The 18,313-nt window shown below is 38.2% G+C and overlaps 1 protein-coding gene across 6 annotated transcripts in view; it reads right to left on the bottom strand.

Annotated features, from left to right (window-relative positions):
* Positions 1–18,313, bottom strand: part of col11a1a (collagen, type XI, alpha 1a) — a 69,097-nt gene that overhangs the window by 19,039 nt on the left and 31,745 nt on the right. For all 6 annotated transcript variants that reach the window (XM_026179229.2, XM_080305944.1, XM_026179227.2 and 3 more), the window contains 21 exons: positions 17,849–17,893; positions 17,451–17,504; positions 17,290–17,334; positions 15,890–15,943; positions 15,675–15,782; positions 15,549–15,602; positions 14,694–14,747; positions 13,656–13,700; positions 13,426–13,479; positions 13,233–13,277; positions 10,975–11,028; positions 10,324–10,377; positions 7,277–7,330; positions 6,730–6,837; positions 4,543–4,632; positions 3,401–3,454; positions 2,165–2,272; positions 1,959–2,066; positions 958–1,011; positions 750–803; positions 552–659 (listed from right to left, as the gene is read on the bottom strand). In XM_026179229.2, coding sequence (XP_026035014.2) covers positions 552–659; positions 750–803; positions 958–1,011; positions 1,959–2,066; positions 2,165–2,272; positions 3,401–3,454; positions 4,543–4,632; positions 6,730–6,837; positions 7,277–7,330; positions 10,324–10,377; positions 10,975–11,028; positions 13,233–13,277; positions 13,426–13,479; positions 13,656–13,700; positions 14,694–14,747; positions 15,549–15,602; positions 15,675–15,782; positions 15,890–15,943; positions 17,290–17,334; positions 17,451–17,504; positions 17,849–17,893 — 1,404 coding nt within the window. The remainder of the gene's footprint in view (positions 1–551; positions 660–749; positions 804–957; positions 1,012–1,958; positions 2,067–2,164; positions 2,273–3,400; positions 3,455–4,542; positions 4,633–6,729; positions 6,838–7,276; positions 7,331–10,323; positions 10,378–10,974; positions 11,029–13,232; positions 13,278–13,425; positions 13,480–13,655; positions 13,701–14,693; positions 14,748–15,548; positions 15,603–15,674; positions 15,783–15,889; positions 15,944–17,289; positions 17,335–17,450; positions 17,505–17,848; positions 17,894–18,313) is intronic.

Genomic DNA, 18,313 nt, shown 5'->3' with positions numbered 1-18,313 from the left:
TTTTTGTGTCAAAGTGTTGGGTTTTTAAAATGCACCCAATAACTTTAGTCTGGCCTCAAGTATTTCCTTGGATGAATAACCCTCACCAATGAATACATAGAAAAGAAAAGTACGCCACTGATAATAATCTATTTTGCAATACACGCACTGGCAGGCCTCGTTGGTTTTTGTGAATTCTTTGCGGGGGCTGAGACTGGCACTGCACAGAGAAGCCAGGCCGTGATGAAAAAAGGATTTTGCCGTTGAATGGAGGTGAGAGGTGCAATCGTTGCAGGTCAAAGCAAGTTTACTGGACGTGACATTCCAGATCCAATTAAAGTGCTTAAGCAATAGTGTAAATATGAATTTGTTTGTGTCTACCATTTTTCCACCGTAGCTTGTAACCTGAAGGTCACAGTGTAGTTAAAAAAGGTAAATGAGTGTTTCTGACTATAACGTGTGACATCATTAGACACACTATTGCAGGCAGACAGAATGGAAAAAAATAACGTGAATATTATCCTGTGTGACAGCTATATATTACAATTTGTATTCATAGTTATGGCACAAACCTGCAGACCAATAGGACCAGGAGGTCCAGGGAAACCTCTGGAGCCCTCATCTCCCTTCTGTCCAAACATGCCCTGTTGTCCTCTGGGACCAGGCTCTCCATCACCTCCCTTATTAACAACAAACAAAAGCAAAGATTTGAACAGCACTGCTGTGACCTCCTGCTCAGGTTTAACTTCTCATTCTTTGTCAGTACTTACAGCAGGACCAGGAGCGCCTACAGGACCTTGGAGACCGGCTGGACCAGGAGGACCCTGAAACATACAGTGAAAATAATGCCACCAAAATGCACATCCCCACAGAGTCAAAGACAAATCCAAGCACCCACGAATCACTTCCTGAGTAGAAGTCTAACGGGCTATTTTTTATTTTGAAGAAGGATGGATATAAATGTTCTGTATCACCTACCTGTTCTCCCTTGTCAGCTTTGCTTCCTTTCTGACCTGGTTCTCCAACTTCTCCCTGGTAAAGAAACAAACACACAGTCAGTTTTTGAGATAATGAAAAATGACTTGACTAATAAACAAAACATGTCCCAAACCCAACAATAAACAACAACAATAATAGTTATCAGCTAGTGCTGATATTCTTCTTCTCTGCATATTTGCAAATTCAAGCCCAAACACCAAATGTAGGATTTAAGACTTCTAAATGAGCACAATACTACATTCTGTTATTGCAAAATCATTGAAAACCTCAGCTTAACAGAAATATACATTATCTATAACTGTAATGGTGAGAGGGTATACCGACACAGTCTGCACAAATGCACTCCTGGGACTAATTTTTAGACCTGAAACTAACTATGTCAACCTTTCTGAGGGCCATAAAGGTATGCATATGTATAATATTTGTTCTCGATATTAAGGTGGGATATCAGAAAATGGTTAGGTTAGGCTGAATATTGTTTTCATTCCCAGTTTCAATTAAAGATAAATTACAGCATTTAATACACGGTGACAAGTTTCATTCTTAATCTAATTTTGTGTAATGGAAGAATGAGGTTCAAGAAGAAAATAAGTGCTTCCTGTCAAGGTGCAATTAGGTACTTTATTTCCCGAGAGTTCACGCTATGTATATACAAGTACAGAAATGTATTTTGTCAGTCAAAGTTAATGCACTGCAAATCTCTGCATGAGCATTTGTTTGGCAGCTTTTATAGAATGTCTGATAGTAACCCTAAAGGCCATAATAATTACAAGAAATGAATGATGCAACAGCATCTCCTGCAATTGTGCTTTCTGTTACATCTGTTTATGAAGATGGATAAGCAACAGTTAGAAAAAGAGGAATATATTTTTGTTGCAGATTAATATGGGAAAATGATTGATTTACCCACATGCCCCACTTAGGGAACACAAGCAGCTGTAACAGGATGAAATTGGTGGTGCTGAATGTAGGTAACTGACCTTGTCACCATCCTCACCAGGTGGGCCCTGGGGTCCAGCAGGTCCAGGCAGACCTACAGGACCCTGGACACCATCACGACCAGCTGGACCTTGAGGCCCCTTCTCACCCTATAAGAAGACAGAAATGTATTTTAATTATATTCTGAAAATTGGTAACCAAAGAAAGGACAAGAAGAATGAAGCTTTAGGAGCAAAGTAACACTTACAGGTGCTCCCTTCTCCCCAGCGGGACCTGGGGGACCCTGAGGGCCAGGTCTACCAGATGGGCCAATTGGACCTCCTGGGCCAGCAGCACCTCTCTCACCAGGAGAACCCTGTAAGCATGAGCACAATACGGACAATATTAATGAAAAACAAGGGCAGAAGGATTTTTTAAAGATTTCAGTTTTGTTGGCCTGGTTGCACTGAACAAACACCGAGGACATTAGGAAGATGGCAAACAAAGACCCCACTGTGTCTTTCTGTTAATAATATATCAATAGATACACAGCTACACACAAAACCCTCTTTTTAAAATGGAAAGTGTGAAAACATTAGCAGAAACATGCAGTATCAGGTGGCTTTCAAGTTCTAAAAGAGAGCAAAGCTCATTGAAAGTAGTCAGCATTATCTCCTGTCAGGGAGCCGATGTCTTAGTGGTTCTCCAAGCCCTGAGCAACTCTCACCTGCAGCTGCATTACAAAATGAAGCAGACTTCTGTTGCATATATATTATACTACTCAGTGTTCAGCTCAATCCATAAAACATGATTATGAATGACACTCAGCACTTTTTGTTTTATATTATTGATGCAGTGAACCAACCTGCATACAAACTAATTTTGGTTACAGAAACACAAGATAAAAACTCTGAGTATAAAAGCCAAACAGATCATTTAGACTCTGTTTTTATTGAACAAATGCTTTATGTAGAGACAGGGATGCATCTTCTTTTTTTAAATGATAAATTCATACAAACGACTGGTAGTTTTGGCTTACTGAGGCTGTTCTAGGCAAGGCAAGGCAAGGCAAGTTTATTTGTATAGCACAATTCAACAACAAGGTGATTCAAAGTGCTTTACAGAGACATTAGAAACAAGAACAAATAAAAAGCATGATTTAAAATTGATTAAAACTACACTAATCAAACTTAAAACACTACAACATTCAACATAACAATAACCCTAAATATTTAAATAAATAATAAAAACTTAAATCTGGTTTATATTCTATTTAGCCAGTACTGTGTTGCGCAAGTGTCATGATGACACAACAAACAAATATCTGAATTAAAGTAGTATTTGAATATTCAAGTCTTAATAATACTTCAAATGTATAGAGTGGAACTATCTAGAATAACTATCTAGAAGAATCTAAGATGATAATATAAATGGCATGCAAACCAACACAATCCAGAGAGCATAAAAACAGTTATCTTTACATAGCTCTCAGTACTGTACTTACAACAGGACCAGGTGGACCCTGGGGACCCTCTCCTCCCTTCAGACCAGCAGGGCCCTGAGGTGAAGATGGAACAAGAGACATAAATACCTTCACACAGCTGTTGAACTTTGTGTTTTAATTGCATTTAACCAAGCCAATCTCCACTACAGCTGAGCGCTGAGATTTTCATCCTAGTAAACACAAATCAAAGGCCAAAGCTATAGATTGCTAGTGTATTGTAAATCTAATATCTGTAATACATATCTCAGTCACAATATACAACACTTCAAAAAACACATTTCATCTATAATTGTGTTGTTGTGAATACTGCAGGGAAAGTGTAGTGGGATTCTTTTGCAGATAGATGGCTGCTTAAAGTTGCAAGCGATTGTATGGGTGCATACAATTTTCTCCATCTTGTTCTGCATATGCAAGCTTGTAAATTCAGTTTTGCTCATGCAGGGGTGTGCATAATAGGCTAGACGCATGTGTGCTGTTTTATATATTTGTCAGTTCCCATCATGTGCATGTGCAGCTCCCCAGTGGGCCACAAAAGAACACATAGCAGTATGGGTAATGAGTTTTTGCTGGCTCTGGCTGTTTGCTGGAGTAAATTACAATGGCAGAAAACAATCAGTGGTGCTGCTGTCCTGCAGAGCCCGACTGACCTTGAGGATGGAGGAAGCACAACACTTCCTCTCCCTGCAGTATATCCATTCCCAGATAACCCAGTCTAATTGCCAACATTTCTCACTTAATAATTTATTAGGTAAATAATGCATATAGAAACAGCACATAACTTTGCCCTCCCCACAAGAAAAAATGTTTGAGTTAAACTTTTACAAATGAATCCCTAATCAACAATTCCCAATTCTGTAATACAGGCCCAAGATCCATTGCGGCTGTTAAAACAGCGCCGTCGGTGGCAGCAGAGCAATGCCGAGGCACGCCTGTTCATTTGTAAAATGTCGCTTTGGATTTCCTCTGCATCGGATTGATCACTTGGTGTGAATTCCGGGGCCGGAGTCGGTAATGAAGTGACTTGCTCTAGATAGATGCTGGTTCATTTATTATGTAGCTATGTTCTGTCACTTTCTACTAGCAAACACGTGTAAAGGAAAAATGATGATGATGAATAGATGCAGGTGAAATGGAGCACTTACCGGGGCACCGGGTAAACCTCTCTCTCCAGGGAAGCCACGAAGACCAGGGGGACCGTCTTTACCAGGGGATCCCTGTGGCCCAGGATCACCCTACACAAGCAATAACATGTGTTTAATTGGACTTACTATAATTCAAAATGTTGCATTAATTTTTGAGTATAACTACAAATGTGTCATTTGAAACTTTCCTGTACCATACTAATTCTTTACATTAAGACTGTTATAAAAGATGAATCATCTGTCACCATTCACAAAGATTAATTCAGGCACTGTTGCTGAATAACAAAAGCTCACTTTCCATAGAAAAGTATTGAATAGCTTCACTCTTCGTATAGTCTCAGTCTGAAAAGGTCTTCATTCTTTACTGCAGGAGTATGTCCTTGTAATAAAAAAGACTTACAACTACTGTTTTGGTATGTTTGATATATATAGAGAGATTTTTACACAAAACGACATCATCTACATAACAACTGCTAACGTAACTTTACTGCATAGGAACTGATGATGTTAGTATGGGTTTGGAGATGCAACACGTGAAAAAAAAACCAAAGGATTTTTAGTTGCACTACAAAGAAAACCTTGAAATTGAGAAACTTATGAAATGACCAAGTCACTTAATGATTCTCATCCCACTGGTGGAATATGCATTGCAGCCATTTATGTATTTAAAAAAGGACTATACTGCAGTGCTGGCTGCTGAGTAGCAGGAGGCAGAGAGAGAGAGAGGGAGAGATACATAGTACTGGGAAAATGAGCAAATATGTGTACTAATGCCTCTGAACTCCCCGGCAGGGACAGGAGTGAACCTGTTTCAAAACTGACAGCCATCATGAGCTATTAGATGCAATTAGTTTTACAGACACATGTTTCCTGTGGATTCATTAGTACTGTCATTACACAGTCAATAAATAACTCTTAATACCAATGCAGTATTGCTTTTGCATCATCAGGCACAATATGAAACATAAAGACTTCAGTCAGATTTTAAAAAGAAAATCAAAAATCAAGAGTGCTCCACTCCAGCAGCCAGTTTCTTGCTGCAATGAAGCAAAACAAAAACCCAAAAAACAGAGAAAAAAACACAAAGTTCACATCCTTCTGTCTTATGTTAGGGAAGGGTTGCACAAACTCAACCCTTCCCTAACATAAGACATCTCCTTCAGAAGTTCTTTTGTGTTCTGCCTACAAGAAAAAAAAACTTTGTACTGCATCCTCACTGAGTACAGATTTTTATTCTGGTTTGTTTGTTTTTCTTTTTCTTTTATATGGTGCAACTCTAAAACAAGGACATTTGACTTCAGAAAAAGTAACTTCTGGCTTCGTCTTCTCTTCTTTAGTGCTGGCAGGCTGACTTTATCTGCAAACAGGGAGGCAGAGAAGAGTAGGCTTGAGAGGTATAAGAGGATTTGGGCTCTGCTGCCAAGGTCTCTTCAAAGTGTCCCTGGCATACTGATGCGCAGGTCTGAACGGAGTAGACCTGACTGGCACAGGGTTTGGAGTTAGCCGACAGACTTGATTAAACTGTCTGCTTGGGGAAGACAGGAAGAAAATGAAAGAAGAACACATGAGGATTTGAGGGTTGTGGGGGTTGAGGAGCAGGGTATGCTGAGTGGCCCTAGGAATCAGGGGGTTGGTTAGGAGCAGCCCATACTTCTACAAAATGCCTGCTGTCTGCTCCTAATGGGAACTCACTTCTCGAGCAGGGAGGCCCAGTGAGAGAACGTAGCCAGACACTGCTCAAATCTCATCCTCTGTATCTTCAGCAGTCACTTCCTTCAATTTTGCACTGTCTAGCATAGAGAGCAATGGTGATAGTCGGGTGATTGCTGCGAAACACATCCCACACTGTTATCAAAGGAATATGTAATCTATCAAGCATTGTATGCCCCCCAAAAGTATAAGTGTTTATGAGGACAGCTGGCTCAGTCTGCAAAATCAAATCATGTAGAACAATGTGTAGGTTTAATTTGCAGCCCGTTTATACCCTCTTGAACTTCCTATCAATGTCATGAGCATCCTCTTCTTCAGTTTACAAGAAAAGCCAAGGCCACTTTTCTTGTTTGTTTTTGAGTGTTTTCAGAAGGTTAGTGTGTAAAAGTGTTAGCTGCTAGAAAAGCATAGTTTGCTATTATACTATATCTAAAATAAATTGGAAAAGTAAAATTAAAGGGAATCCAATATGCATACCTTGGCTCCCTCTTTGCCAGCAGCACCTGGAAGACCCTGCTCTCCAGGTGGGCCAGGAGGTCCAGGGTGGCCTCTCTCACCGACGGGACCAGTTTCTCCTGTGGGTCCCTAAGATGTTATCACGCATTTGGATTTACAGGTCAACGTATGAAAATGACCACAAATCAGTAAGTTACATTTAGAAAATAAGTAATGAAAGGTTGAATTTCACAGCTGTTTTTTAACTTTTCTATTTTCGTAACCTTCTTTAAAATGTGCCATATAAATAAAGCTTATCAGTTTTCACTTATAATTTACGCCAGTACAGTAGAGCTCAAAGCCAGTAGGTGTCCAAGATCCAACTGAGTAAATGATGACCTATCTACTGTATATGAGCAATTATGTGTTTTCTTTTAATTGCCCACAGTACTTCTTGTTGGAATAAAATTGTAAAATAGAAGAATTTGATCCACAGCACTGCGAATACAGCACTTACTTTATATCACCTTCTGCTTTGCTGTTTGTTTAGTAATATATGTATTTGCCTCTTCTGTATATCTCCTCTTACCTGGGGCCCAACAACACCTCCTGGTCCTGGAGGACCGGTCTTTCCTTGGAAACCCTGAAAAAAGAAAAGAGAGAGAGTATGAAACCTTATTTATACAAGTTACAGCAGCATTGGAGACATAAATCGTATCTATTCAAGCCTATGTGCAGCAATTACTGTGATATTATTTATGATGATGAGCAGGGATTTACTATATGTTTGGGTCTGACGTTTCCTTGATTCTGGAACAAGAGTTTTTCAGCTTCTATCTACAGTCAAGGATATATTGTTTTGCAATACAGTGCAGGGTAGTAAATAACTAGAGTTATATGTACAGTTGTTTAATATGTTGTATATCTTAATGTCTATGTGGACATTAAGTCTATGCAATAAGCTTTACAGCTTTTTTTGCTTGCAGTCCAAAGTAGACATGAAAAGGAAGGGTCACACAACATACGCCTCTTCTTTAAACCAAACCAGGCAATAAAGACACTCAGACAATAAAGTGGGGTACCTGTACTTGGATGCTGTAATTAAGATTTGAAAATAACACAACAACAGACAACAGATTTGACATGACATTTTCATTTGTTTGCTATGAGAGTGATGGATTTCTACATGAGGAATAAAAATGTGCAAAATTATGAACATTTTAGCTTCTAAGTCCTGTCCTTCTTCTTACACTGGGCTTTGGTCGCTAACAGAACACGTCACTCTTAGACTGCAGGCTAACTCGTGGTTCATAGTGTATATAAAAGCCTTCAACTTTCATGCCCCTCTTCTGTGGAACCAGCTCCTAGTCTGGACTTAGGAGACAGCCACACCCTGCACTTTTAAGATTAGGCTTCAAACTTTCCCTTTTCGATTTTGCATATAGTTACCCTTAAACATCCCTTAGTTATATACGCTGCATTTAATCATTAGTTATTATTAATCTCTGGCTCTCTTCCACAGTGTATCTATTGTCCTGTCTTCCTCCCCTCACCCCTACTGGTCAGAGCAGATAGCTGCCCCTCCCTGAGCCTGATTCCGATAAAGGTTTCTTTCTGTTAAAAGGGACCTCCTATGGTCCCTTGAGCAAGCACCAACTCATCTGATTGTTGGGGTTTTTCTTGAATTTAATTTGAAATCTTTAATAAAATACTGACTTTATGTCATTGAGGTGACATAAAACTCCTGTCATGTTGTGTATCAATGTGTAACTAGCCAACTTCAAAGCCAGCAGTATAATAGTGTAGCTGCTCTACTACTACTGCATACAGCGTTAAGTGTACAAGTCACCATTAAGTTATATGTTCTCTGGGAGAATACAGACCAGTTAGTTGTAGTTAACTTTTAAGTTTACATTCACAGCATATGGCTGATTTGCATTGAAGTACTCCCTGTGGATACGTTTAAGCACATTTAAACAGCAAAACAGGACGTGCCAAAAAAGATCCAAGTTCAGAATTCCCGAGCATTGAATCCGACAGTGCAGTGCAAATCCGATGAACTTCTGTCTTCAGGGAGAGGAACAATCCAATCCACATTGACCAGAGTCCAAGTGCACTCCAGTATATTCCTGAAATACTAATTAAACAGTTTTCTTAAAACACACTATTAAGTGTACTGATACAAGCAGATAAAGAATGGTATCTTCTACCTGTATCACAGCTGTAATAAGGCTACACACTTGTAGACAGTGAACAGTGTACAGCTTAATTAAGCTTCCTGAGAGTTACTGAGAAGCAAACAAGTACAACCCCAGGATCAGCACAAGAGGAGCGTTAGATGAAATCAGCTTTTTCTATTGGATCCCTCATTCTCTGGCCTTTTCTATAACCTGTACACACTGAGGTATTACAATCGCAGCACATTTGATTTGCAACTTATTATCCTATAACTAAACAAAGTTTCAAATGCAAACTTCTTACAAAGTCAGTACTGAAAGACTTATGACTCCAGGCCTATTGATCACTATGTGCTGTGATTTATGATGATGTATTTTTTAAAGGAAGCCCTCAAGCCAGGCTGCTGCAGCATCGGCTTAGAGACACCGGCTCAAATCTTTATTTGCACTTACTTAAATGTAACTTGCATTTCTGATGATGTGCATCTATGAGCATCTTTATTGCTGTTTGGAGCCCACTCATCAGCACATAAACACCTTAATGAAGACTACTATTGGGGCCTGAATTACAGAAAAGGCAGGGAAGCACTTGTGTGTGTTGTATTATATTATCTAAGGGAAAGAGGCAGATGGAAAAGGAAGCTTTGATAAAGGCAAAGTCAAGCTTTTAGTAGAATCATTGTCCTCCGAGCCTCGTCAAACCATGGTGCACTAATGCATACCAAGCGCAGAGGAATCGAAAAGCGGGGGATTCTAACTTCATTTGATCGAATCTTACTCCGCTTTGTTTTTTTATTGTTGTTATCTATGTGCCAATTCAGCCATTTTTCATTTAGCTCATGCACATTTTGGAACAATAAACAAACAATACAAATAAAAAAGCAACAAACTGTTTTATCCTGCTGCAACAAATATTATGTTGGCTTAGTTATCTGTAAGGTGTTATTGTTAGACAGTAGGCAGTGATACACAAGTAAACCTTAGTGGAACTAAACAGTCAAGGCTTAGCATCTATTCATTGGATATTTGCAAATATGCCAAAGTAACAATAAGATAGAAACTCCATCAGAAGTGGATGGCTACACAGCCCACAGTCTGAGCCCTGTGGATTTACCTCGACGGTGTCTGTGTGTATTCTGTCTGTGTGAATAAAGACCAGCTGAGCAGCAGACTCAGGCAGTATTCACAAGGGCTTTCTCTTTTAGAGTTTGCTTTACGAAATGGGTCTGCACCTCTGGCATCCCACTGAGATGTTGTGCCAACGATTTCATCGTTATCTACTGCATATGAAAGCACTATACATATGCTTATGTATAATAATATAATAATAAGTCTTGTTTTGAAGTAGTTTAAATGTAGAAAGCTAAAAAAAAGCCAATATGTATAATTCTTAGATCATGCTGGGTTTAAGTTCAACGTGAGGTCTGTAACGTTCATACAAGATATTGCAATTACTCACTGTTTCTCCGCGCTGGCCAGGGTGTCCGGGCAGCCCATCCTTGCCAGGTGGTCCCTGTCAGGTAGAAAACAAGACATACATTCACCAGTTTTTTCATTCAAAGTTTTTTTTCTAAGCAACAAGTTTTATTACTACAATTTTGTGCAAATGGTTTGTGGGCAGTGTAAACATAATATTGAGAAAGGAAAAACCCTTGAATATCTCGAAGTAGTTGAATGGCATGAAAATAGGCTCAGGGCTAGAGTTTTTTTGTTTATTTTTGTGTGAAATAAACATCGTTACGGGCTGAGACGTGAGAGCCAGCTATGAATGTAACCGGAATCAATAGGTGGAAATTACCACTTGTCTCCTGCCTTGACTGGGTAGTGAGAAAATGAGCTCTGCTTCAATAACAGTTAGAGTAATGACCTCTGAACAGAATTAGGGATATTGCTATGTATTACTACACCCTATGAATTCTTCAAATTGAATCAATTGTGACTTCTAATGTTTGAAAACAGGCTATTTTGCTATTGCAACACCGAGGAAGGGTAAATAAAGTAAGAGATTAGACACAGAGCCTTGCAAAACCACAAAGCCTCAGTGTAGATGCTTTTTTAGTCTGAGAGACCAAGTGGCTTTCTTCTGTTCCAAGGATGGAGAAATACTTACAGGGGGGCCTTTTGGTCCAGGGAAACCTACTGGTCCCTGTGGTCCTTGAGGTCCCTGCAATCAACACACGGTCAAATTAAGGTTATGACATTATGCAAAAAGGCAAAACAAAACCTAAAAGTGAAAAAGTGTCAGGCTCTGGGATTGCTTATGGCTAATTTCGAAACAAGGTTGGAGAAGTGGAGCTTTTCGAATTGAAAAACTAGCCTCACCCTGAGGTGAGTAACTGTGCCTCAGGTCATAAATGATATGATGTGACTACTGGTAAGACTCGCCTCACTTTCTAACCACACAGAAAAGTAGTGAGAGTAAAAGTGTATCTGGAGTTTTTCTTTGCAATGATTTATTTGTCCAGCTAACCTTAAAATTTCAGTAGCATGGATATTTTTTTGAAATCCAATATTATATTGTTATAAAGATAACTTCAAAAAAAGTCCCTATCTGATCTGACTAAATCAAGCAGACAACATCACAGGGAGGATTATAATCATGGCAATAATAATAAGCCAAAAATACCTTTTGAATTCTCCAAGTTCATCAACATAAACATTAACTCCAAATAAACTTTGTTGTATCCTAATATATTACTTTTCATTGTTGTAGAAAAGACCAGGGGGACCTCAGCTTATATAATTAATGAGGGGTTGAAACCAGCTGAAAGCTAAACTGCATGTTAAAAAAATCAGGGTAATGACTAAAAGCTGTTATACAAATAGTATCTTAATTACTTAAGGGGGGGAAAGTGTCTTGGCCACCCACAATGTTACAAATAGAGACATTCATATTGTGGGGTTGTGTATCAGAGTCTGTAGAGTCAAATATGCTAAAGAAGGATTTCAGTTACTTTACATTATTGAGGTAACAAGTGTTTTATTTAAGGAGATTAAACATAAATCGATGAAACATCTAATACAAGTTTAATGTTCTGCAGTCTAATAAAAGCTTCAAAGCTGACTCCATCATTTAAGGTTATCTTTTAATCATCCTTATTCATCAGATTCAAATTTATTTCACCTCACTTGTCCATGTTCATAGGAGTTTAACAAAAGAGGATGTTCATACTGTTACAGAGTTCATGACACTACATCTCAGATAGCTTAAATATCAAAGAACTGTTGACAGCAGTCCATTAATATCTGCTTCAATCACTGTGCCATTACTGTATTAGATCAGTAAAAAAGAAAACTTTAAGTCTGTGAAAGCATATCTATGATAAACATTTACCTTTGAGACTGAAAAAACGATTTTATGACTGATTAATGATGAAATCCCTGTACCTAGCCGAGGACAAGTAGGAGCAACATGTGCCATTATTTCATTTCTGTTGTTACCAACTTTCAACTTTCAGGAAAGAGGCTCAGTTTTCCCGATCAACTAAAATTCATCACACTGTGTCAGTACAAATAGTGCTGGTAGGTAAATGCTAATGGAAACAGAGCATTTGCTGCAGGTGCTTAACAGCCTTCCTTCTTTCAGGCCTTCACTAAATCAAGCCAATGTTTCTCATTTCTTTGATACACAACAAAATCAAATTCCACTAAAACGGCACTAGAAACCTAACAAAATCTAATGAAAGTTATTAAATAAGGTGTCACTGCTGGGAATCTCTTTTTGTGCAGCAACTGCACACTGTTTCCTTTCCTTTGTTTTGCTGAGTAAGCCACCCAGCACTAAACATCTAGTTTTGAAGCACTTTCTTTCCTTTCTTTCCTCCTTTCCTTTCGGAGTGTCAGTTTGAAATTCAGCAAAGGAGCAATTTACTTTATTGCAATGCTGGGAGCCAAGTGATAGGGTGAAAAAACACAAAACAAAAATGCTGCTGTCTGTAGGAACAGTGATATAGCATTAAGGCAAAATCCCAGCTGACAACAACGTATAGAACAGAAGTCTTATTATAATATTATATGATGCCTGAATTACCCCTCATTAAAAATGAAACAAACGATTTATCAATTGATTAACTAATTTCTTAATTATTATTTATCCTCCTGTTGAACTAGAAAAGTAAAAGTAAGGCACAGCCATCATTTTAGTAGATGCTAGAGATCTACTGGGAAGAAAAAAAGCATATAGGTTAGCATCTTTTCTTACTATTTATCTTTAATGCTTAGAATCCAGTTTGATGAGATAGACCTAATACCAACAATTACAAGTATATTTCTAATGCAAGGACAACAAAAACAAACTGGTATGGACCTAAACCTTGTGTGCTTTTAAAATGCATAACAGCTACTGCAGGCTCAGTGTGTTGGACTTACTCTCTCACCAGGTGGGCCAGGAGGACCGTCGTTGCCTGCTGTGCCCTTCAGCACACAAAAACAAATCATCATCAGCTCAAATTTAAAAAAAAAAAAGCAGCTCTATTTAATTATGTGACAAAGTAGCAATTTAATTGAAAAGTCTTGACTCTTTGTGAGTAGTGTTTTGTTGTAACGGCTATAGCATCAGGACCTTGGGTCCAGGTTTTCCTGTTGGACCTCTGGCTCCTCGAGCGCCCCTGGGACCCTAAAGAGAGAGAGAGACAAAGTCATGTTAAGCACACGACTTTATGGCAACAACAGTCTAGTTCAACAGCTATAATATATGCACATAATTTGACTGGAAGAATAATTTAAACGATTCAACAATGTTTACACTAATAGCCCATTAATCACAAAAAATATGGCGTGAACAGGACCTACCGTCGGACCTCTTTGTCCTCGCGGACCAGATTTGCCAGCAGTGCCCTGTTAGGTAACAAAAAAATTTAAAAAGGCTTAAGCACAGATTCTGCTCGTCTGTCCTCATCCAGCATTAATCCACTTAACATATGAAACCCCATTAACATGTGTTCCACACAAAGCATCTCTTCTACATCGAGCAACAACCAGAGAACAGTGTGTTCCCTGTTCAAGCAGGGAACACACTGTAGTGACTCATTATTTCCTTTTAACTGATAAATAAACAATAATTTGTAATTACAGGACACAGTGCAATGTCATTTACCTGTATGGGCCTACTAAGAAAACCTTGAATTTAAACTGTGATCCCATTAATAAATGTAAACGGCTCATATGGAAATATAAATAAAGAGTACAGGAGTTATGTTCATTGAAAGCAAAGAATTTTTAAGTAACTATTTGGCTTCTCACATTAGAAGAGAAATTTTGACTTTGGCTGGATTGCTTTATTTCACAAAATAACCTCTGTGTGCCAAATAAAGCTGTTAGATGGACCTGGCTTTGGTCAAATAATACAGTTTAAAGTATCCACTTAATAAAAGATTTTTAAGCCAATTTATTTAATAACTTTTTATACTTTTAATAATCTTTATATTAAAGTGGATTTCAAACTAATACTCTCTCCCACTACCTCCACCTTTAATAAAACGAATGGTGTTGAGCTGGGGATATCTGGCTTACTGCACACGTCAGTGGTGAACGTGCAAATATGAAAACTCAAACAGCATCTCAGCAACTCTCCAAAACTGCGTGAGTGCAACTCTTTTTCAAGCCAAGAAATGAGGCCATGGGCTCAATGAAAGCACAATTGTTTCCGCACCTTTTGTTCTCTCCCTGACATTGATTTCGCTGCTGTTATTCATTTATTTATTTATTTATTTATTTTTGTGCCGAGTCACCATGCAGATGCTTTGTAATGGGAATCAATTTTCTTTTGTGCTGGACCGTGATGTCGTGGTGATTTTCATACACAAAAACTTAATGCATGTGTTTTCTTACCCTGCCTCCTTTCTCGCCATTGGCTCCGGGGAATCCAGGGAAACCGCTTGAGCCCTGTTGACAGGAGGTAGATATGTCGTGGAGGGAAAGTACAGAAACACAAGAGAAGCTGTGAGGGTCAGCACATGCATAATAATTAAAGCTCATCCTGTATTTATCTGCACTGCTGTTGCATGTCATCTTCAGTTACTTTTACACTGTTAACCCCACGCTCCTGTCAAATAGCCTGAATCTAGAGTTTGAAACATAAGGGGGTTAAAAAAAGCTGTTCCTTATCTATACTGCACTATACTTCTTGTTAAAGAACATTTTCTCAGTCCATATAAAATAATTGACACACTGAAACAAGAAGAGGGAAACTTTACAACATGGCACAAAATATCTTTAAACACGAGACAAAGTGACATTTTCTGTAATCATACTGTGAACAGGGGGATTTTTTTTTAAAAAGCTTACCTATTCTGCAGAGCCTCAAATGTTGCATTGGGAACATTCAACAAAAATTGAATCCATGGCAAACTTTACCTCCGTAAAGCAATAACACTAAAATTTTGCACTGCCAAAATAAAGCTGTGTTGTTTACTCATTTAGGGAATTATAGCCTTGTTAGTGACACCTTATTAAAAAGTGATGCCAATTTTTTTAAAATATTTTTTTGAAAAATAACTAAAAAAAATAAAAATAACCAGCGTGCTATAATATGGGATGTTTGTCAGCTGCGTTATTTCCGAGTAACCTGGCAAACCCGATGACTTGAAGTACCACAGCCAACAAAGTAAACCACCATTTAATATTTGTTATCTATTATTATCCAAGAAAAACACCAACAAAAAAACTTGATTTTTACAAACGTACCTTAGGTCCTTGTCTTCCAGGATAACCTGGCAATCCTGGGACACCCAGTTTACCCTGAGAGACATTAACACCACAAGTAAGCACAGGAATACAATTTTAGCACAACTGCAGTCAGAGCTATGTTACCTTTTCTCCAGCAAGACCAAGAGGACCAGATTCACCAGGGGGCCCAGCTCTGCCTTTAGGACCCTCAGGACCATCCTCTCCACGGGACCCAATCAAACCAATTTCACCCTACAATCAACAAATATATAACAACATATCTTAATTTTCCATCCAAATAGTAAAGATTCAACTAAATGTTGAGTCATCAGTGTTTTTTTTTCAGTCAAGCTCCTCACCCGGTCTCCTTTGATTCCCATGTCCCCCTTGAAACCCGGGAAACCGTCCTCACCCTGAAATGAGAGAAGTTAGTGAATTTTCTGGCATTTTTGGGGTTAATTTACTATATTCTTGCTAAAAGCATTGTTTAACTGTCTGAAATTGATTATTTTTTCTAAGAAACTCCCTGAAACTTTTTTTTAAAAGTTATTTTTTGAAAATCTTTTAAAGCTTCAGCCTTCTTAGGTTCACTGTGTAAATCACAGGATTGACAGTGCTATCTGCTGGTCAGATAGTGGAATAGCACCTGCATGGAAATGTAAAGCTGTTGACATTTTCATCCTCTACATTTGCAGCAGTGCCCATTCACTTTTATTTGTGACTGTTTATATACCGATGTACCAAATTAGAAAACATTATATAATTTGCTCTAGTTTTAAAGACACAAGACACTCAGTATATCTACAATACACCGAATGATGCTCGCATTTATTGACTTTGTGAATAAATGGACTGAAGGACACGATTGAGTTCATCCAAACTTATTACTCTTTTCTTTGAAACTTTCACTTGTCCATGTTTTCAACTCTCTGATGCATAATGCAGTACTGAGCACGCCTGTTGCCACCAACTCGCATCGCAAAGACCACACGCACACACCTCAAGAAAAGCACATCCTTTATTCATAACAAACGCTTTCTCCTCGAGGTTTTGGCTTTTGGATCTCTTGCTATAAATAATTCAATAAAAAATGATATGAATACCTGTCATTGTAGTAAGAACAACATCTCTCAGTCAGATAATGGATTTTTTTTACAGTGACACAGCTGTATTGATCTTGAATAAAAGTTATGCCTATCTATATATAAAAAATATTAGTTTAAATTCTACATGGATACATGCACAGTTCAACACTTCAGAAACTGCTTGGAGTTGATTATAGTGGGTTTTCAAAAATATTCTAGAGCATGACAGCTTTACATTCAACAGTGGATCGAGGGTCACTTTAAGAAAGTCTCCGTCTTTGCTGAAGAAGGCTATCGACTGACCTCTACATTCAGGCTCCAGCAGCTGTCCACTCCAGCTCAAAGGACTCAAACCAAAGCTGGGAGTGCTGGTAAACAGCCACTGTTGGAGAGGTCCTGCCTGTGACGTTCAACTATCTACTAGCTGTTCCCAAACATTATTTTTGATGCCTTCAGTTTTATCACAAGATGAAGTTTAGACTGACAGTCTGCAATTCACTCTGCCAACTTCCTTAACAGAAACCAAGGGAGTTATCCCATTGAACTGACTCCCATTTGGTTCTTTACTTTGACTTTAGCAATACATTATGTATAATTATTAAGCTATTTTTGTTTATATTTTATATAAAAAAATTGTGTAAAATAATATATATATTTTAAAAAGACATATATACCTTCTCTCCCTTTGATCCCTTGAGACCACGGACACCATCTGCACCCTGTAGGACAGAAGCCAGAGATTAGAATGATGACAATGATGTCTAGCAGGACAAACTCCTGTAGAATAATAAAAAGCGTTTGGACAATCAAATACATGCCTCATCAAACATCATACCTTAACACCACGAGGACCAGGATAACCAATGGGACCCTGTGGGCCTGATGGACCCTGGAGCAAAGAAAGAGTTTATGATTACTGGGGCTAACGCTTAGCAGATAAATGCAGATGGCATTAATAATAACTTGTAATTACATATTTAAATACCCGATTAGTGTCAATTTAAGATGGTTCGCCATTACAATTGCATCGTAAACAATCAGTGTTGGTCAATTATTGAACCAAGCTAAACTGTAATATTAAATACTGGCACAACATAAGCTCAGTTAACAAAAGGTTATGTGATCTGAATATGAATAACAATTAAAAAGTGAATGAATGAATAAATGAACAAATGAAAAAAATAAAAAAATAAATAAAAATAAGATAAAATTCTGTGACTTCAAAACACCTACTTGGGCTCCTTTCTCTCCAGGTGGCCCCTCCTTACCAGGATGACCCTGCAAAACAAAACAAAGACATCACAACATGGTTAAAACTTGCAAAACTATTGAACTTAGTGAATGCTGTGACCTAATGTGTGTCACTGAGCTACGTGATGCAACCGTTTATGATGTTGAAGCAACTTCACAAAAAAGAACCCCAGCGTTTCTTTCTGAATTCATATTAAGATCAATTTCTAGCTTTTGTGTTGTCCTTCAAACACATGGCAAACCAACAAAAGAGTTACTATTTCAGAGCAAAGCTGAATTGTAGTGCATTCACACAATGCTGCATTAATTATAAGGGTAAACTTGTGTGCTCTATGGTGCTTTTTTGCAAACAATAGCATAGTATATTAGCAGATATACTACAAGTACAAGTTTTTCTAGTAATAATATTAAATTAGATATTTGTGTGATGGCCACTGATGAAGTAAG

Source organism: Astatotilapia calliptera, chromosome 9, assembly GCF_964374335.1.
Source record: "Astatotilapia calliptera chromosome 9, fAstCal68.1, whole genome shotgun sequence".
NCBI classification, from domain to species: Eukaryota; Metazoa; Chordata; class Actinopteri; order Cichliformes; family Cichlidae; genus Astatotilapia; species Astatotilapia calliptera.
The sequence above is the reverse complement of the archived record's forward strand: the minus strand, read 5'-3'. Positions and strand labels throughout refer to the sequence as shown.